This window comes from Hypoxylon fragiforme (genome assembly GCF_022984875.1).
Source record: "Hypoxylon fragiforme strain CBS 206.31 chromosome Unknown GGS25scaffold_4, whole genome shotgun sequence".
Classification (NCBI taxonomy): domain Eukaryota; kingdom Fungi; phylum Ascomycota; class Sordariomycetes; order Xylariales; family Hypoxylaceae; genus Hypoxylon; species Hypoxylon fragiforme.
The window spans coordinates 254,384-269,524 of record NW_026054759.1 but is presented as its reverse complement, the minus strand read 5'-3'; the positions used below and the strand labels follow the sequence as shown (position 1 = coordinate 269,524).

The 15,141-nt window shown below is 47.1% G+C and overlaps 2 protein-coding genes across 2 annotated transcripts; one reads left to right on the top strand and one right to left on the bottom strand.

Moving 5' to 3' along the window:
* Positions 1 to 903: 903 nt before the first annotated feature.
* GGS25DRAFT_484519 (uncharacterized protein) lies at positions 904 to 3,305 on the bottom strand. The gene is made up of 3 exons (XM_049260471.1): positions 2,629 to 3,305; positions 1,680 to 2,399; positions 904 to 1,614 (listed from the first exon to the last, which is right to left on the bottom strand). Exons 1-3 carry the CDS (start codon positions 2,845 to 2,847, stop codon positions 1,108 to 1,110), a joined length of 1,446 nt encoding a protein of 481 aa, XP_049117377.1. The 5' UTR covers positions 2,848 to 3,305; the 3' UTR covers positions 904 to 1,107.
* A 720-nt stretch (positions 3,306 to 4,025) lies between these two features.
* On the top strand, positions 4,026 to 6,657 carry GGS25DRAFT_484517 (uncharacterized protein). The gene is made up of 5 exons (XM_049260470.1): positions 4,026 to 4,728; positions 4,857 to 5,170; positions 5,233 to 5,480; positions 5,540 to 5,685; positions 5,765 to 6,657. Exons 1-5 carry the CDS (start codon positions 4,513 to 4,515, stop codon positions 5,960 to 5,962), a joined length of 1,122 nt encoding a protein of 373 aa, XP_049117376.1. The 5' UTR covers positions 4,026 to 4,512; the 3' UTR covers positions 5,963 to 6,657.
* The last annotated feature ends 8,484 nt before the right edge of the window (positions 6,658 to 15,141 follow it).

The following is a 15,141-nucleotide window of genomic DNA, read 5'->3' as shown; positions in this document are numbered from 1 at the left end:
GCTACATAGCAACCGTATTGTTCTTATTGTACAATCTTATAGATATCAGATTTTAGATGGTTCTTACATAGTAGTAAGAAACAGTGCTTTGACGATTTTCGAACAGTTTTAAGATTAGGTATACAGTTGGATGGCATAGTATTAAGAAAATGTCCTTGCAAGTTGCAACTCTATAGACGAATTTGACTTGTAACTATTTTCACTTCCACAGAAGTTCCACTAGGTACATCTTTGATTCCAAGACTTCATTCTCAAAAGAGTTTAAGCTGATTTCCAGGTTCATCTTAAGGCAGCCCGGGCCGAGTCTCTTAATGCTCCACATACTATAGTACTAGGTATATAACGTACTCGATTTGTCAGAAGTAATCGTTTGATCACATACCCTAAGATCTCGGAAGATCAACCCACCAATACAACTTCATAGAAGCGGGCGGGCTTGCAGAACTCGCAACGGGACCTGCATATATGGCACCGACTATGTACCCAGGTAGGCATTAGGTGGACCTCGAATTGACCAATGCCAAAGCCTTCATACATACTTTACGTATGGCACTAATTAGCATACAGACAGACGTACATACACGATACATGTACGATAAGCTGTGGGCTGACGCGTTACATTCGCTTGCGGGTACGTCGCGTCAGAGCTAGGTTGGCTGCTTGTTTACCTACAGCACTCATAACCAAATCGAGCTTCCAAGAGCTTCAATTAATTAACAAGAGTAGCTCAATGCCAAGATGAAAGTCCCTTACAGGTAATTACTAGGTAAGCAAAGTCTCTCTTTATTGACTATTTTGTCCAAGATCGGAGGGTTGCAGTATTGCCGTGTTGCAGTATAATGTCATCAGTGATCACAAAAGCAACAGACAAAGACAAATGACATGCAATAATAAGTAGTGTAATCAAATGTCAATGGTATCAAATTAGAATTAATCTACTAAATACATACAAAGCTCTAAGTAATAATAATAACAATAATAATATCTACAACATCAAATCTGAATGAAGGACCAATGCGCACGCGCATGCGCCTGCGGGGGCCTTTTTGGGTAATTGTAATATGAGCTCCAGCCAGTCAGCACAGCCTCCCAGGTGTTGGCTGCTCTTCAAGCCATCATCATCGCCTCCGCCTTGCCCCAGTTCCCCTTGACCCTATTCCCACAGAACCAGTAATTGCCCCGCGCGTCCCGGCCCACTATCTGGAAGCCCTCCGTGAACTCGTACGGCAGCTCCACGCTCTGGATGTACGACGGCGTGCACGGCGTGTCGCGCGGCGTCACTGCCGCCGCCGCCAAGTCGACGTTGAAAAGCCCCGCCTTGGTCCAGTTCGAGAAGCTGACGAGGTGGTTCGAGCCGTCGCCGAAGAAGGGCGGCGCCCCCATTTTGGATTGTCGCAAAAGCCCGCCGTAGGCTTCGACTTGCTCCCGTGTCCCTTGCTCGACGATCGCGCGCCGGAACTGCGAGGCGACGTACCCGAGCGACTTTTGGTGGATGTCTTTGGCGGGGAGCAGCACGTTGATGAAGCCGACGCAGTTCGCGAGGTACTTGCTGCCCTTGGGTATCAGGTCGCCCTCCATTGCGGAGCGCATCGAGAAGGCGTTTTGGACAACGACCTGGAGGTGGAGGGGTAGTTAGTATCTAGTAGTATAGTAATGTAATAATAGAGTGGATTACTTACGTTTCTCGTCGAGTCCCGCGGAATATGCGAAACCGCGAGCCGGAGCCACCAAGCCGCCAGCACATCGCCCTCGCTGACCCACGGCTTCTCTCCCTCCTTCCCTTCCTCCGCCGCCTCCGCGGCCAGCTCCTCGAGCGCCTGCGCGCGCAGCTTCTCCAGGAACGCGCCGGGGATGCACGCCATGCGGTTCTCCTTGCTGCGCCACGCGAGGTCGAGCACGTTCTTCAGCCCATACATGACCAGCTTCCCGGGCGTCATCAGCTTGGCGGCGAGGACGTGCGGCTCCTTGGGCGCGGCGCCGAACTCGGCCAGGGCGTCGTGGTCCCAGCCGTGCGGCGGGCGCACCTCGGCCTCGCGCCCCTGCAGCACGAGCGTCCACGCGTCGAACATCACCTTCATCCCCATCGCGTCGAAGACCGAGTGCGGCCAGTACAGCACGACGACCGTCTTGTCCGCGAAGGAGACGACGTGCAGGCTCACCTGCGGCCGGTCGCTGCTGAGGTAGTCGTCCATCTTCAACGGCCCGTCCGCGCCCCGGAACAGCGCGGCCAGCTCCGCTGGGTTGCACACGAGCGACGGCCGGTCCTGGGTGGGCTGCGGCAGCTGGGAGCCGATCGGGTGGTCCGCGCACGCCGCGTCGTGCTTCTCGTGCGTGTAGGCGATGGCGGGGCGCTCCGCGCTGAAGGTGGCGGGGATGTGGTGCTCGAAGCCGCCTTGGGACTGGTGGGGGGGCAAGAGGCAGGTTTGTTAGATTTGGTCGCGTTGCAATAATTACAAATTCACTCTAAAGGTACGTGTGTAGATCTACCCGCATACCTGTCTATCTAACCTACCCACCTACCCTTGCGTCTCGGGTAGGTAGGTAGGTAGGTAATCTGGAATAGGTAGGCATGTGGGATGGGGGAGTAGGGATCTTTGGATAAGGTTACGTAGGTAGGTAATGACTTACATTCTTCCTCAGTCTGGCACCCAGTTTCCGGTATCCTTCGCGGTGGACCAGGCGCTCGAGACTGCTCCGGAGCTTCTCGGGGTCGAGCACATCGTCAAATACGTAGAGCGAGTTCATAACAAAGGTCTTGTTGATCAAGGAGCCATCGAGGATATTTAGTGGCTGGACCGTGTCCGTCGGCACAAGGACCGGACCAGCTTGCTTTTTGTTTCCGAACATGGTTAAGAAGAAGAAGAAGAGAAGAAGATTGAGATAAGATCTGGATAGTTTACTTTGATTGCATGGCAATTGCCCTTGGAGTTCTATGCAAGTGCGTGTGTTTGCGTATTATGTGTGTGTATGCGTGTGACTGTATGATGTGTATGTAAGGATAATAGAGAAAGACTGGGAGAGAGAATGTTGGGTGAGAGTGAAGATGAGGGACATCCTCGACGATTAAAGCAACCGTTGCGCTAAGGCCTTTGCTCTGCTCCGGGATGGTTGGATGTGCGAAATACCAGGGCGATGCTAGGAGATAGGTCAAGCTTATCCTACTGTGCCACGGAGCTACGAGATCAGGACGTAGCTTATTCTGCTGTGCCGCGCGCACTTTACAAGTCCAAATGTTCAGTTTCAAGCATGAGCACGAAATAGTTTGAGTAGCTTAAGTTGGAAGTAGTTAGTAACTGTTAGTTGCACGTGTAGTACGACTGTAGAAGGGGTGGTGGGCTGGCGATCGTCTCATGCTAAAGGAATCCCCTACCGCCAAGCAAACGTTTCTGACCCTAGTCTTTAATGTCATGGATATGGATACCAACACAGTGTATTGGTAGATGGTTACTGGCTGTACTATATGTATGTTGTATCAACTTGTAATGTGCAATGCAGCAACACCCTCCGAAGCTCACTAGTCTCGAGTTGGTTGGTGCATACGTGAAGGAGGAAGACAGAAAAGAATTTCTATACCCTTGCTATTACCTTTCTTGGAGGGGGAAGGGATAGGATGGGTGGGATGGGTGGGATGGAACGGGATGGCATGGGATGAGAGGGTGGTGGGGGTTAACAAGCGATGAAGATACATACATAGATAGATACATAGATACATACCTAGTAGTATATTGGAACAAGCATGCGAATAGTCATGAGTTCTGATTAAAATAGATACTAATTGGATATAGGATACTAGAAACTAGAAATAAATGAATATTTACTAGTGATAGCTAAGAGCCTACGATTCCAGTGGAGGTTGGTTCCCGTACGTCCCACTAAGACGAATGGAGACAGGTATTAATATATCAAATATGCAAGTAAGTATTCTATTGAAATGACCTTATTTTCCAAAAAGCAGTTGATCACACGCATAATAGGTTAACGAGTTAGAGAAAGGTTTCTCGTATGGAACTTCTCTCATTTGGACCGTTACATGGCTTTGTCCACACACCTTGTAAGGTACGAAAACGGATTACATGGACAATACAATACAATACAATACAATACTATGCCGTACAATACAATATCTACCTAGTACATAGTTACTTGCCAGGCCTGCAACAATGAACCCGGTCGCATTACCCCTGAATCTGGGAAAGGCGAACAAGGTAAAGAAATCGTCTGTTAAGGGTGGCGCGACCGGAAAGCATGCTCCAGCGGTCCCCCGGATTCTCCCCGTGGACGGTAGTGGGTTATAGCGTGGATCCATTTTGATGTGATAGAATAGGTACAGGATGCATTAAGCCTTATAACTGACCACCTACTCCTCCGTGAATTTATTATTTAGACTTGAGAAATTTTGTATATATTACTATTCTTTGTCATCAATGAGTTCGACAACTTAGCTCAGACAAATCCTATAGCAGCTTTACCCCAGGCTCAAGAGACTAGTTGCGAAAAAAAAAAATCGAAATCATGGCAGCTCAGATGACAGGTGAGCAGCTAGCTGCTCTATGCTACGCCGAGCCCCCTTTGGCAGAGATCCACGGCCTCGCCAGAGTGGTAGAGGTTTTTCTCTACGTTCTCGCCATCATATCAGTCGTCATCGTCGGCCTTCGAGTATACGTCCGAGGTTTCTTAAATGGGGGCAAAATATGGGGCGTTGACGACTATCTAGCGGTTCTAGGGTTTGTAAGTTATACCACGGCCTTCGTTCGCATATCTACCTACCTGCCTAGTATATACTACCTACTTGGTATTGTATACTTCGTATATGTATAGGTATACACCTAGGTCACAACAACTTACTCGTTTACTAGCTGCCATATATCCCCTCTGTTGTATTCGCCATCAAAGGCACGCATTATGGACTCGGCACCCTGGATGTCGAGTTAAACATGTTCAAACAAATACGAGCCGCTGAGTACATGTTGTACTTCCAAGTCATCTACTACGTCTCGTCTACCGTCACAAAAATCGCCATTGCATTCACCATGTTGCGATTATTTCAACAAAAATGGGTCCGCTGGGTTATTCACATCAACTGGGTATTCATGACCCTGACTGCCATTGGAGCGCTGGCCTTCGTTTTCGCCAGATGCCAACCCTTTGCGGCCAACTACAACCCTCTCATGTACGTCTCTGGCCTCCGGGAATTGGTGCTGGGGAAACTTGTGGAAACTTACTATTGAATAGGGGAACATGTCTACCAGGAAACGGCTTCATCATTGTCAGTTATTTTGGATCCGTCGTCCAGGTCGTCACGGATTGGGTATGCGCCATCGTACCATTCTTCGTCGTCAAGGATCTTCAGATGCCCAAGCGAAAAAAGATTTCTCTACTAGCCGTCCTCATGTTGGGTGTGCTCGCCAGTATCGCTTCGCTCATTCGCATGCCTTACTACAAATACTACGACCAGGTGGCGTATCCCAACAATTACTTCTGTAAGTCAAAGCGCAATATCCATACTACTAGTTATAACTCCAAAGCTGACTGGTTCAAGATCACGCGGGCTACATTGCTCTATGGTCAGAGATGGAGTGCGGTCTCGGTATAGTCGCTTGCTCCCTACCGCCTCTACGCAGACTATTCAAGAGCTTCTTTGGATCGTCGAACCGATCTAAGCCCGGGTACTCAGGCTCGGCCGATGTAAGTCATCTCCCCCAGAAACTGATCATACAATCATCATAAGATGGAGAAAGCTCATAACTAACTGCCTTCACTTCAGCCTAAGAAATCATTCAACACGCCGCTGGGTGCCCTTACACCGCAAGGAAAATCTCGAGCCGACCAGGGATGGGATCGTCTGGATGACGACAACTCCAGCAGCCAACACATTGTCAGGAAGACTGATATCTACGTCCAGTCAACTAGCCATGACGGCCGCGACGACCCCGAAACGAAGCGGAAGGACGGGGGGTGGTGAGAGGGAAACGAATTCATGACCCGCAACGGCCTCGGTCCGGGGCCTAGGCAGTATAACTCGCGCTCGGCGTGTTTTTAATAATTGCATTGTACCATTTCTATTTTCGAAAGAACCAGTCATTCGTCTGTCTGTACCTATGTTGTGCGCCTATCATGTATACATTTTTTGATCTGCCTGACGTGTAACCCAGACTACCGAGGTAGGCAGGGAGTCACCGCCTCGTCCTTTTTCTTTTTTTTTTCACAGGAAGCAACGTCGGCGGTGGCGTTCATCCTGCATGTGAAAAAAATGGATGGTGGTATTGGCAGGCGTAATAGTAAAAAAGTCCGCGTCGAAACTAATGAACCAAAATATACACAGGTTTAAAACCCCCAAGTTACATCGTTCTGCATCCAAAATCCTCCTGGCTCGTAGTGCCCATATGGGAACCTGGTATACGCCGCTCTTCTTTGCAGGTTATTCTCCTGCCTCGTTGTCTCCATGTGTCGAGTGCATACAATTTTCGCCGGGTTAAAGCTCCCAATCACCCTTGTCTCCGCCCTTTCATTTTATGTCGAGCACCAAATTTTCAAAGAGAGAATTTTCGGTGTGTCTATCATAAGGGCTAACTGATTTCAGGGATAGTATACACTTCTAGAACTTCCTAATCTGCCCGGCTCATTACCGACGTCACAGTTGGAAAACTATTAATATACAAATTAGCATATAAAGTCTTTAATCCCGGTCAAGATTAGGTTTTATTCTCTATGTCTATACAGTAAACACGGCTATACTATGATAACGAACCTGTCTTGGGAGAGAGGGGGTAGTTTTACTCCAGCGGCACAGCAGTAATAGCGTTTCAGAGACTGAACGGGATTCACGATAACAATACAATCAGGTTAGCCTGCTAGTTATCTACCTAGGTAAATATTGTAGCATTGTATTTCATTCTCCACATGTCAAGCACATCTGTACTGCACTGTAAATCCGGGCCACCTGGGCGCGTCTAATATCCTTGCTCCTGTTGTACCGCAAATGGGCCGGCTGCAAACTGGTTCAGGTCGTTCGTTGCACATCGTGAACACCTGCCGTCGCATTGTCGGGTTGTCGGGTGGTGTAAAAGAAAGAGATCTGAAGATCGACATCTTTATGCACGTACGTTACATTAGCCCGACCGACTTTTGGGGGCGCTTCCAAGTACGTAGTCAGGCCAAGAAGGAAGGATTGGGACTTAATAGAAGCGATATAGAAAAAGAAAAACTCGAACCCTGCCGATGTCTTCCAATGCCCCAGACCATGGACTATACAGAAACTTAGAAGAGTTTGGTGAATATCGATAGTCCGAGCAGATTCAACAGTGATATCGAGTGATGCTTTAGGAGGTTACATCTATGTCGAGGATGTCTCATTGCGTCATGCTACTCTTGATTACCGAGGCAGATAGGGTTACAGGACATGAAAGAATCTATAGAAGGCCCAAAAGCACTTCCTAGATGTACAATATATGAGGGTCGTGTACACAGCTCAGTATCGAGATGCTAGGTACGTTCTACGTTGCTAACAAAATGGGGAGTAAATAACTAACATCGGTGTCCCTCGGTGAATCCTTAAAGGGGAACCCGGGTATCCATACAAGCGGGCCCTTCATCGTGCATCGTGTCTGGGACAACGCCGCGCCTCTTTTGTATGCAATTCCCGAAGGAAATATACATAAATAACAAGCATGTGGCTTGTGCGTGGTGATATGACTTCCAGTATCTTCAGTAAAATGGTACACCAGCCTTCACCATCCCGGCAGAGGCGTAGTTTGAGGTGGCACGTTGTTTGTGGGCTGGTCACCATGAATACTTACCTAGGTGAGTTAGGTGAGTAGGCTATTGCTGTGATACAGAAAAGTCTGATGACTTACGTCCCATCCACCCTCCGACGTACCTAGTAGACACAAATATTACTCTCGAAATATAAAGCCAAGCCAAGTTGAGTGATACAGACTAGGTACCAATGTTAATCCCTTCCCGATGTCAGCACTATATCTCGACATCACGCCGCGTTGCCTTTATTAGGTGTCCAAGGTACCAGCGGCCGCCCCCTACCCTTTTACCCCTGAGGCTGAGAACTACCGGCAATGGAACTAACGCGTCGGCATCAAAGCCGGTGATGTGATGAAATCGCCACGAGGCACAATAGCAAGGAATCAGGAAGCTAGCCTTTGATGGCGAATGTGATTCAGAATAGCGCCGATTCTAGAACCGATAATTATCATGGTGTGACGAAGAAAGTGTGACGACATTCGGCCGCGGGCGGAGCATCGGACCACCGTCCGGCGTCCGGACGTGGCTTGTTCTTTCCTTTTTTTCTTCCTTTTTTCTTTTGCCTCTACTTAGTTAATTGCCCCTTTCAGAGATCGTGTGATTAGACAAAGTCGGTTTCATTCAACTCTACAACTCTGAATCAGTTGAACAAGCATGCAACGCTTCTAAAAACGGAGTATAACTTCATGAAATCGTGATTCGGCGGAGGGTCGGGTCTTGTTTTTCCCCCCTATGTCTGGGTACCTAAGCGCCTACTACATGGTCAAATCGACAGCATAAGTCTAGAGCTGTGATGGGCCCTGGGCTAGCAGCAAAGCAAGCGTCATAATTCCCCCTACGGGAAATTCGGAGACACTAGCTAGTGCAAGTCCCGGGACGGGAAAAAGAAAGACACTAGGCAAGATTCCGTCTTTAGGGTCCGGCGTTGGGTGTCATCGCTTGGCCGGGTCGAGATACCCTGCGCCGCCGTTTGATTGACAAGGTCTACGACCGACTAGGATCGTGAAAGTCTTTCTAATAAATCACTAATACATTATGAGCTTTAGTCTTATCGACGTTGAATGGATAAGAAAGACAAAGCCGACCCCCCGTTGTGCACTAAAACCGACCGTTGGTGATCATCTTTTAGCGTAATAATACAGTCTGATAAGTTTTAGCCCGATGTGACATTGACGTGCCGAAACCATGTGGCTAGCCGTAACCGCCCGTTTGGGATTTCATGGAGCGATAAGAGTCTGATATCAGGTGAACAAGATGTTCACGGACTTGACCGTGTTTTCTCAGAACGTTAGAAGTTAAAACTATCGAAACTAGGTACTTTGCTTGGTTAAGATGACTGTGAAGATTAGATCTATAATGATATGCCTGCCAATTCTCACTAACTGTGCAAGTCTCCAGGTTCATTTTACAGATCGCTGCTGGCCTCTACGTTGCATCATGGTTGATGGAGACATGCATCGTTTCCACTAGGTATGTCAAGGTGAGCCCAATCTTCGAAGGTGTAGGTAGGTAATAAACAGAAATGAAAATTATGTATGTAGCCTCTCGGATCCTCGGGACGAATGCTCAAGAAATGGCACAGAAGACTGTGCACTACATAGTTATCTTATGTTCCTACCCAAACCAAAGTCTGAGTCTTTGCGGCTCAGGTGGAGATTCCAAGATCTTGAGGCTATTCAGACCCCAGGCAATGGCCTGTTACACATTCGTAATCAAGCAATCAGTCCCTGCTGTGTGGACAGAAGCTCAGCTCACTGACCTTATCCTTGTTGAGATCTCGTCCGATGTTCTTCCAGCTTGGACCTATCATATAATAATATATCCTAGTCGATGCAGATATCACTTGAACGAGGCGATATTATTTCATACATCATTGCAGTTGGGCAGCCGTAGATCATGATGTTCTTTCTTTACTATGAGGCTTGCAAGTATGTCTTCTTGAGAGTACCAAGGAACCCTCGATTTTTTTTTGTTCTGCTACCTTCTTGGTTGCAAAAACGTACGTTACAACCCAAGGCGTTAGTTGGTTGGTACCTTAAAGACGTATGCGAATTTGTGGACTTCGACAATCTAGCTGCCGCTGTGCCTCTCGGACCCGGCCCTCTTGTATTGCGACCAATTTCCCAGGGCTTCTCTGTGCCGTACGATTGCCTGTAAACACGAGTTATCCAGGATTGATAGCTGGCTCGGGTCGAAAATGTGTTGTAGATCCAGAGTTCTGGATCACCTCTTGTCACGAACTGCCGGGCAACATTGAAACCTGAAAAGGAGTATACCTGGTTCGTGACCTCAGCTCAGCTTAACGAGTACGATAGGACTCGGAAACCCTCATGGCCAAAAACGGAGGGCTGGCAATCGAAACAAACGTAGGACGCCAAGAATTATAGCGATCTCATAGCTGATTAAAAGAGCTGATCGGAAGAAAGGATAGCTCTCTATGTTTAATAGCACCACTGGTAGAATAATGCAAGCATTCCCCAGACTCCATTGTGCACCGTGCCAGGTTAGGTACCAGTGCCAAGACGTCGACTCAGATATGTAGGTACGTACGTAGATATTAATGATGAAATATGAATTTCCACGTGCTATATCCAAGTAGTGCTGGTATCTTTCAGGCGGGCTAAGTTGGGCTTGGCTAGGACTCTAACGTAGAAGCTATCATAGAAGAAATTATAAAGTGAAAGATGGAAAAAGTTGAGGCTTCACACAAGTAAGGACCTAAAGTATGCAAGACATGGTTCTGGAAGGTCTGTGATCGTATGTTGAGGTTTTCCGAGTTATGTTGAGTTAGATGAGTAGTTAATACTCAGTAGACTAAATGTGGTCGTCCTGTTTTGATGTAAACTGCTATATAATGATACTTGCAACGTTATATCTTGTGTATCTTACGCAGGCATATGTATAAGGCACTCGACTTCATTAAATCCAATGATGATGATTTAAGTCAGGATAGGGGGCTTATTTCTTCTGAAAGGAGAACCTGTGATGATAACATAGCTGCTTATAGTTTCTAGTGAGAGTTCCTATCACGGCTACATACTGAGTTGATGGGATAATCTCCATGTTCTAGAGGGCTTAAATGGGAATATTACCTTTACAAAGTGGTTGATCGGTATTGGATGTTGTAGAAAGAAGAAGATGAAAATATCTACCGCCATGTTCTGGTATGTCTTTCGTCTTCCTTTGTCTCAGGGGTAGTTACGGTCCATACCTAAGTATAGCATTATCTGTCAATTTACGTATCATATGTGTTGCAGTATAGCTGTAACCAAGAAGAAGAAAGATGAAAGGAGGAAAGCTTGCTTTATTCTAGACTACATGGGCGGAGTGCCAATATATGGCTAGTAGGCTTAAGCCTCAGGCACCTGCAACAATATGAATTCCTATTATTCTATAAAATGAGCCAAGGCCAGGTCTATTCCAGTATACCTTATATCAAGCCCCTGAAGGCATATCTGATGATGTTCTAACTATTCCCGTTGTCTCCTCCTGGTGAGATCGGGTCCAGCGCATATTTCTCAGGGGCGGTTACTCGGCCACTGCTGGTTCATCATGTTAGTCCGCATCAGGCCTTTGTAACCATTGCTAAGACATGAAAAGGACTACCAGAAGCACTTTATGCCCCATTTGCTTTGTCTTTAGCTCGCCAATGAACATTGGTAGGTTATATTTCAAATAATTATCAGGGATCGGTTTATGGGAACTGTCCATCTGGTCTGGTCTAACCTTAGTGATTCGGCAATGGGTAGGAAGCTAACCTAGTAGTTTACGTCACGCAATCGCGGAACTAATGCTGCTTTGATCGCTGACGAGTGTTGTAGGAATCTGTGGTTTATGAAAGAAACAGCAAAAAGGAAAGAAGGGAAAATACTCATATTATCTTCCCCATTCTCTACCCACCCCCTTTTTTCTTTTGATAGGGGGGGAAATTTTCAAAGCACGGGAGAGGTTATATCAAATGGTCACAGGCGAAGCTTTAAGTTGGATTTTGGACCATGAAGGGTAAGAAAACACCTTAACACCTTAGAGGTTCTGATGCGACTAGTGTTGGCCGTCGATTCTCTGACATGGTATGTCTTTTAGCATTTCGTTTTCTCTATCTACCATGTACGTCCGTCCTCTTACCTATGAGAATACTTCTCTACCAATGAGATGAGTTATCAGACGTGGTTATGCCGAGTGTGTGGGCTTAGGGGGGCGAGCATATACCTAGATTTTTAACCACATAGAACGTAAAGACAAACAATGATGTAAGTTAGGTATTACTTGAGACTCCTAGGTACCTACAGATCTAATACATGGTCCTAAAAATACCGGCACTGATTCCGTGTATCACCCACATTACGGAAGCGAGGAAAGTTCCACGCAGCACTGTCTCTTCTGTTGCGTACGTACGTACTCTTTGATTCTCCTGTCCTTCGACGACTGCTGTGATACCTGTCCAGGTACTTAGATACATGCCTACATATAACTCAATAAGTAACACCGGGATCCCCAACGATTGAACGAAAAGATTTCGCTCATCATTTCTCTCAATGATTACCTGTTTACATAGGTAGAGATACAAAATCTTAAAGCCACCCACCCCCCTTTTCAGTTCCGACCATGAGAAAACAGACCGGGTCTGTTTTTGGGGCACGAATATTATCCCAGATATAATCTCCCTCTGTTTAGTATATCTACGTGTCGATATTACATACCAAAAAAAGATGTGTAGCATTTTCCGATCAACTGGTGCATTGTAAGAATGAGTGGTCGGCACGCACTCCCTAACCTATGTAGGTACGTACCTAGGTACCTAAGCTTTCCTATGTGTAGACGGTCTCTTCCGAATACCACCTCGAAGACACATCTGATAATTAATGACCTACATGGTTTCCCAATGTAGGACGTTAAGCGACAAAAGCTTGAACAAGATAAACTTATATTAAATGGCCGACTGCATTTATGCTGTGCATGAAAGAAATGTCAGCAAAAAAAGGGGGTGAAATGAGGATTACATGCGTCTGCACGTAATATCACTCCCCCCTTTTTTGATGACTGTCAAGATGTTAATACATGTTAGCCGCGTGGTAATTGTTAAACACATCATTATCTATACACTTCCTTTCAAGCTTCCGTAACATATAAGACCAGCTCTGATTAACAAACACCATTAAACATCTACTCCTGCGATGTCAATTGTTACGCGGTTGCCTAGAGATCCCGATTTATAGGTAGATATACCTACCTACAACCTCTCCGCCTCGCAAGTCCCAAGACTCAATCCTCCAATACCGAGACCCCTGACCTTGCAGCCCTTTAACAGACGACGTTATAGCTGATCCCAAGCAAGGGGTCATATAAGCGCCAGCGTGTTATTGGTCTAGGTTGGAAATAATGCAGCTTCCCAATGCCGCGACACACTGCGCCAAAAGCCGGTTCGCAAATCGATGTATGTCATAGATATCTACACTGTGAATTGCGTCTTATTGATTAATTAAATCTGATATGTGATATTATCCCGCCCTCGAAACCAGGTATTTCCACCGGCGTGCCTTCGAGGACAAGGTCCTAAGGTTGGTATGTTGCTTATCACTCGCGGCACTCATACCATCAGGGGTGAGATATCTAACCTAGGTCCTTACATGTAAGCATTTCCACAACTTGCTTCACCACCCGGTCACTCTTCAGCCTCTTGTAAAACCCAAACGCAGCCAGCCCAGCGCCCCTCTTCCCCGGAGAGATGGATCCATGAATGAATGAATGGAGCATCCCCACAGCTACCAATGCCTGCAATATGACGTAAAGCTTCGGCTTCCAGTTAAACATAACTCTTAAACATACCTAAATTGTTAAAGTCTCTGTGGAATCGATACCTACCTAGGCTGCAAGGCTTTCATATCATTAGGTACCTAGAGATGTAGGAGAGGTATCCAATGTGCTTACTACGTACCTATTGAATACCTTATGTATGTAAGAGGCAGGCAGGCAGACAAGCAGGTACATGTAAGTAAGCAGTATCTGCGAAGCCTCCCGAGCCTTTCATCGACATAGGTCGTCATCTTCTCCGAATGTTTCCGGCCACAGAAGATTCCCGGCTGGAACTCAGACCCTCCTTCCTCTTCTCTCTCGCTCCCCCCCCCCCTTTTTTCTTTTTCTCTTTCTCACAACTACAATTTTTCTGCCTGCCTGCCTATAATCACCAGGCATGAATCATCAGCAATGGCCAAAACTAGGTACTACGATTGTGGGGGAGAAATCTCGGGGTATGTCCAAAATTGCGGCGCAACTAAAATCACCAATGCTACATACCCCATATCCCCCCAACCCCATCTAGTGTAGGGAATGATGGATCCCCCCCCCCCCCCCCCCCCCCCGGATCGCCAGTCCCAACTGCTGTATTCTGCATAGTATTCCTCCCTGACAAGTCTAAGAAAAAGACGACCAAGTGGAGCCGATTCGGTCATGAGTTTCGGTAAACAAGAATACATAGGTAAATAGGCATATATATACCTATACGTAACCAGAGCTGCGGTTATTGCGACAATCGCCTTATTTCTCCTCGACGCGTGGCTAAAACTCCCGCGCAGACAAGCCTTGCGCAACGTCGTGAGAACGGCGCCGGCACCACGACTACCTAACTACCTAACTACCTAGGTACCTAAGCCGAGAAAGCAAGAACGTGTCGTGTTACCACCCACCACACGAGGGGCGGCGCCTGGAGCCTGGAGTATACCTACATACATAGTGTAGTGTACTTGGAAATTACGCGAAATCTTCGAGTCACCTGACACCGCAAACTCGGGCCTTTGAGGGAAATACTCGCTTACTTGCCTACCTACCCAAGTTACTTACTTACTTTCGCGTGGGGTGATGTGGATGTGGTGCCGGGAGTGGGTGCTTCCCCAGGTTCTTCCCCACCCCACACCCCTGGGGGTACTGGTCGTGATCAGCGTTCGATTGGGTACGGCGTAGGACGATTTGCGTGACACCCCCCCTTGTCTCTAGTAGCATACCTACCTATGTAATTATAAGTTGACAAGCCTGACACTTCACGATGCTACATACATACATACTCGAGAGGGTGAGTTACCGGCTCTCAGGGTCTGTTTAGCCGGATGCATACTTGGGTACCTAACGTAGCTACGTAACCCAGGTCGGTCGTTCTTTGTCATACCTATAAGAACCCATCGCGTTTGCCTCCTTCAGCCCAGCCCAGCCCACACCACCTCGGCATTCTACTTAGCTACCCCCGAAAATCCTCCAAAAGTTCTTTAAATCCTCGGTCTTTTTCTCTTTCTTCTTTCTTCTTCTTTGCTTACCTAGGTACCTATTCTCGAAACTTGCAGATACAGGTACAGATACAGACACACAGGTAACCTGCAAGAAACTGGCGACGACAGC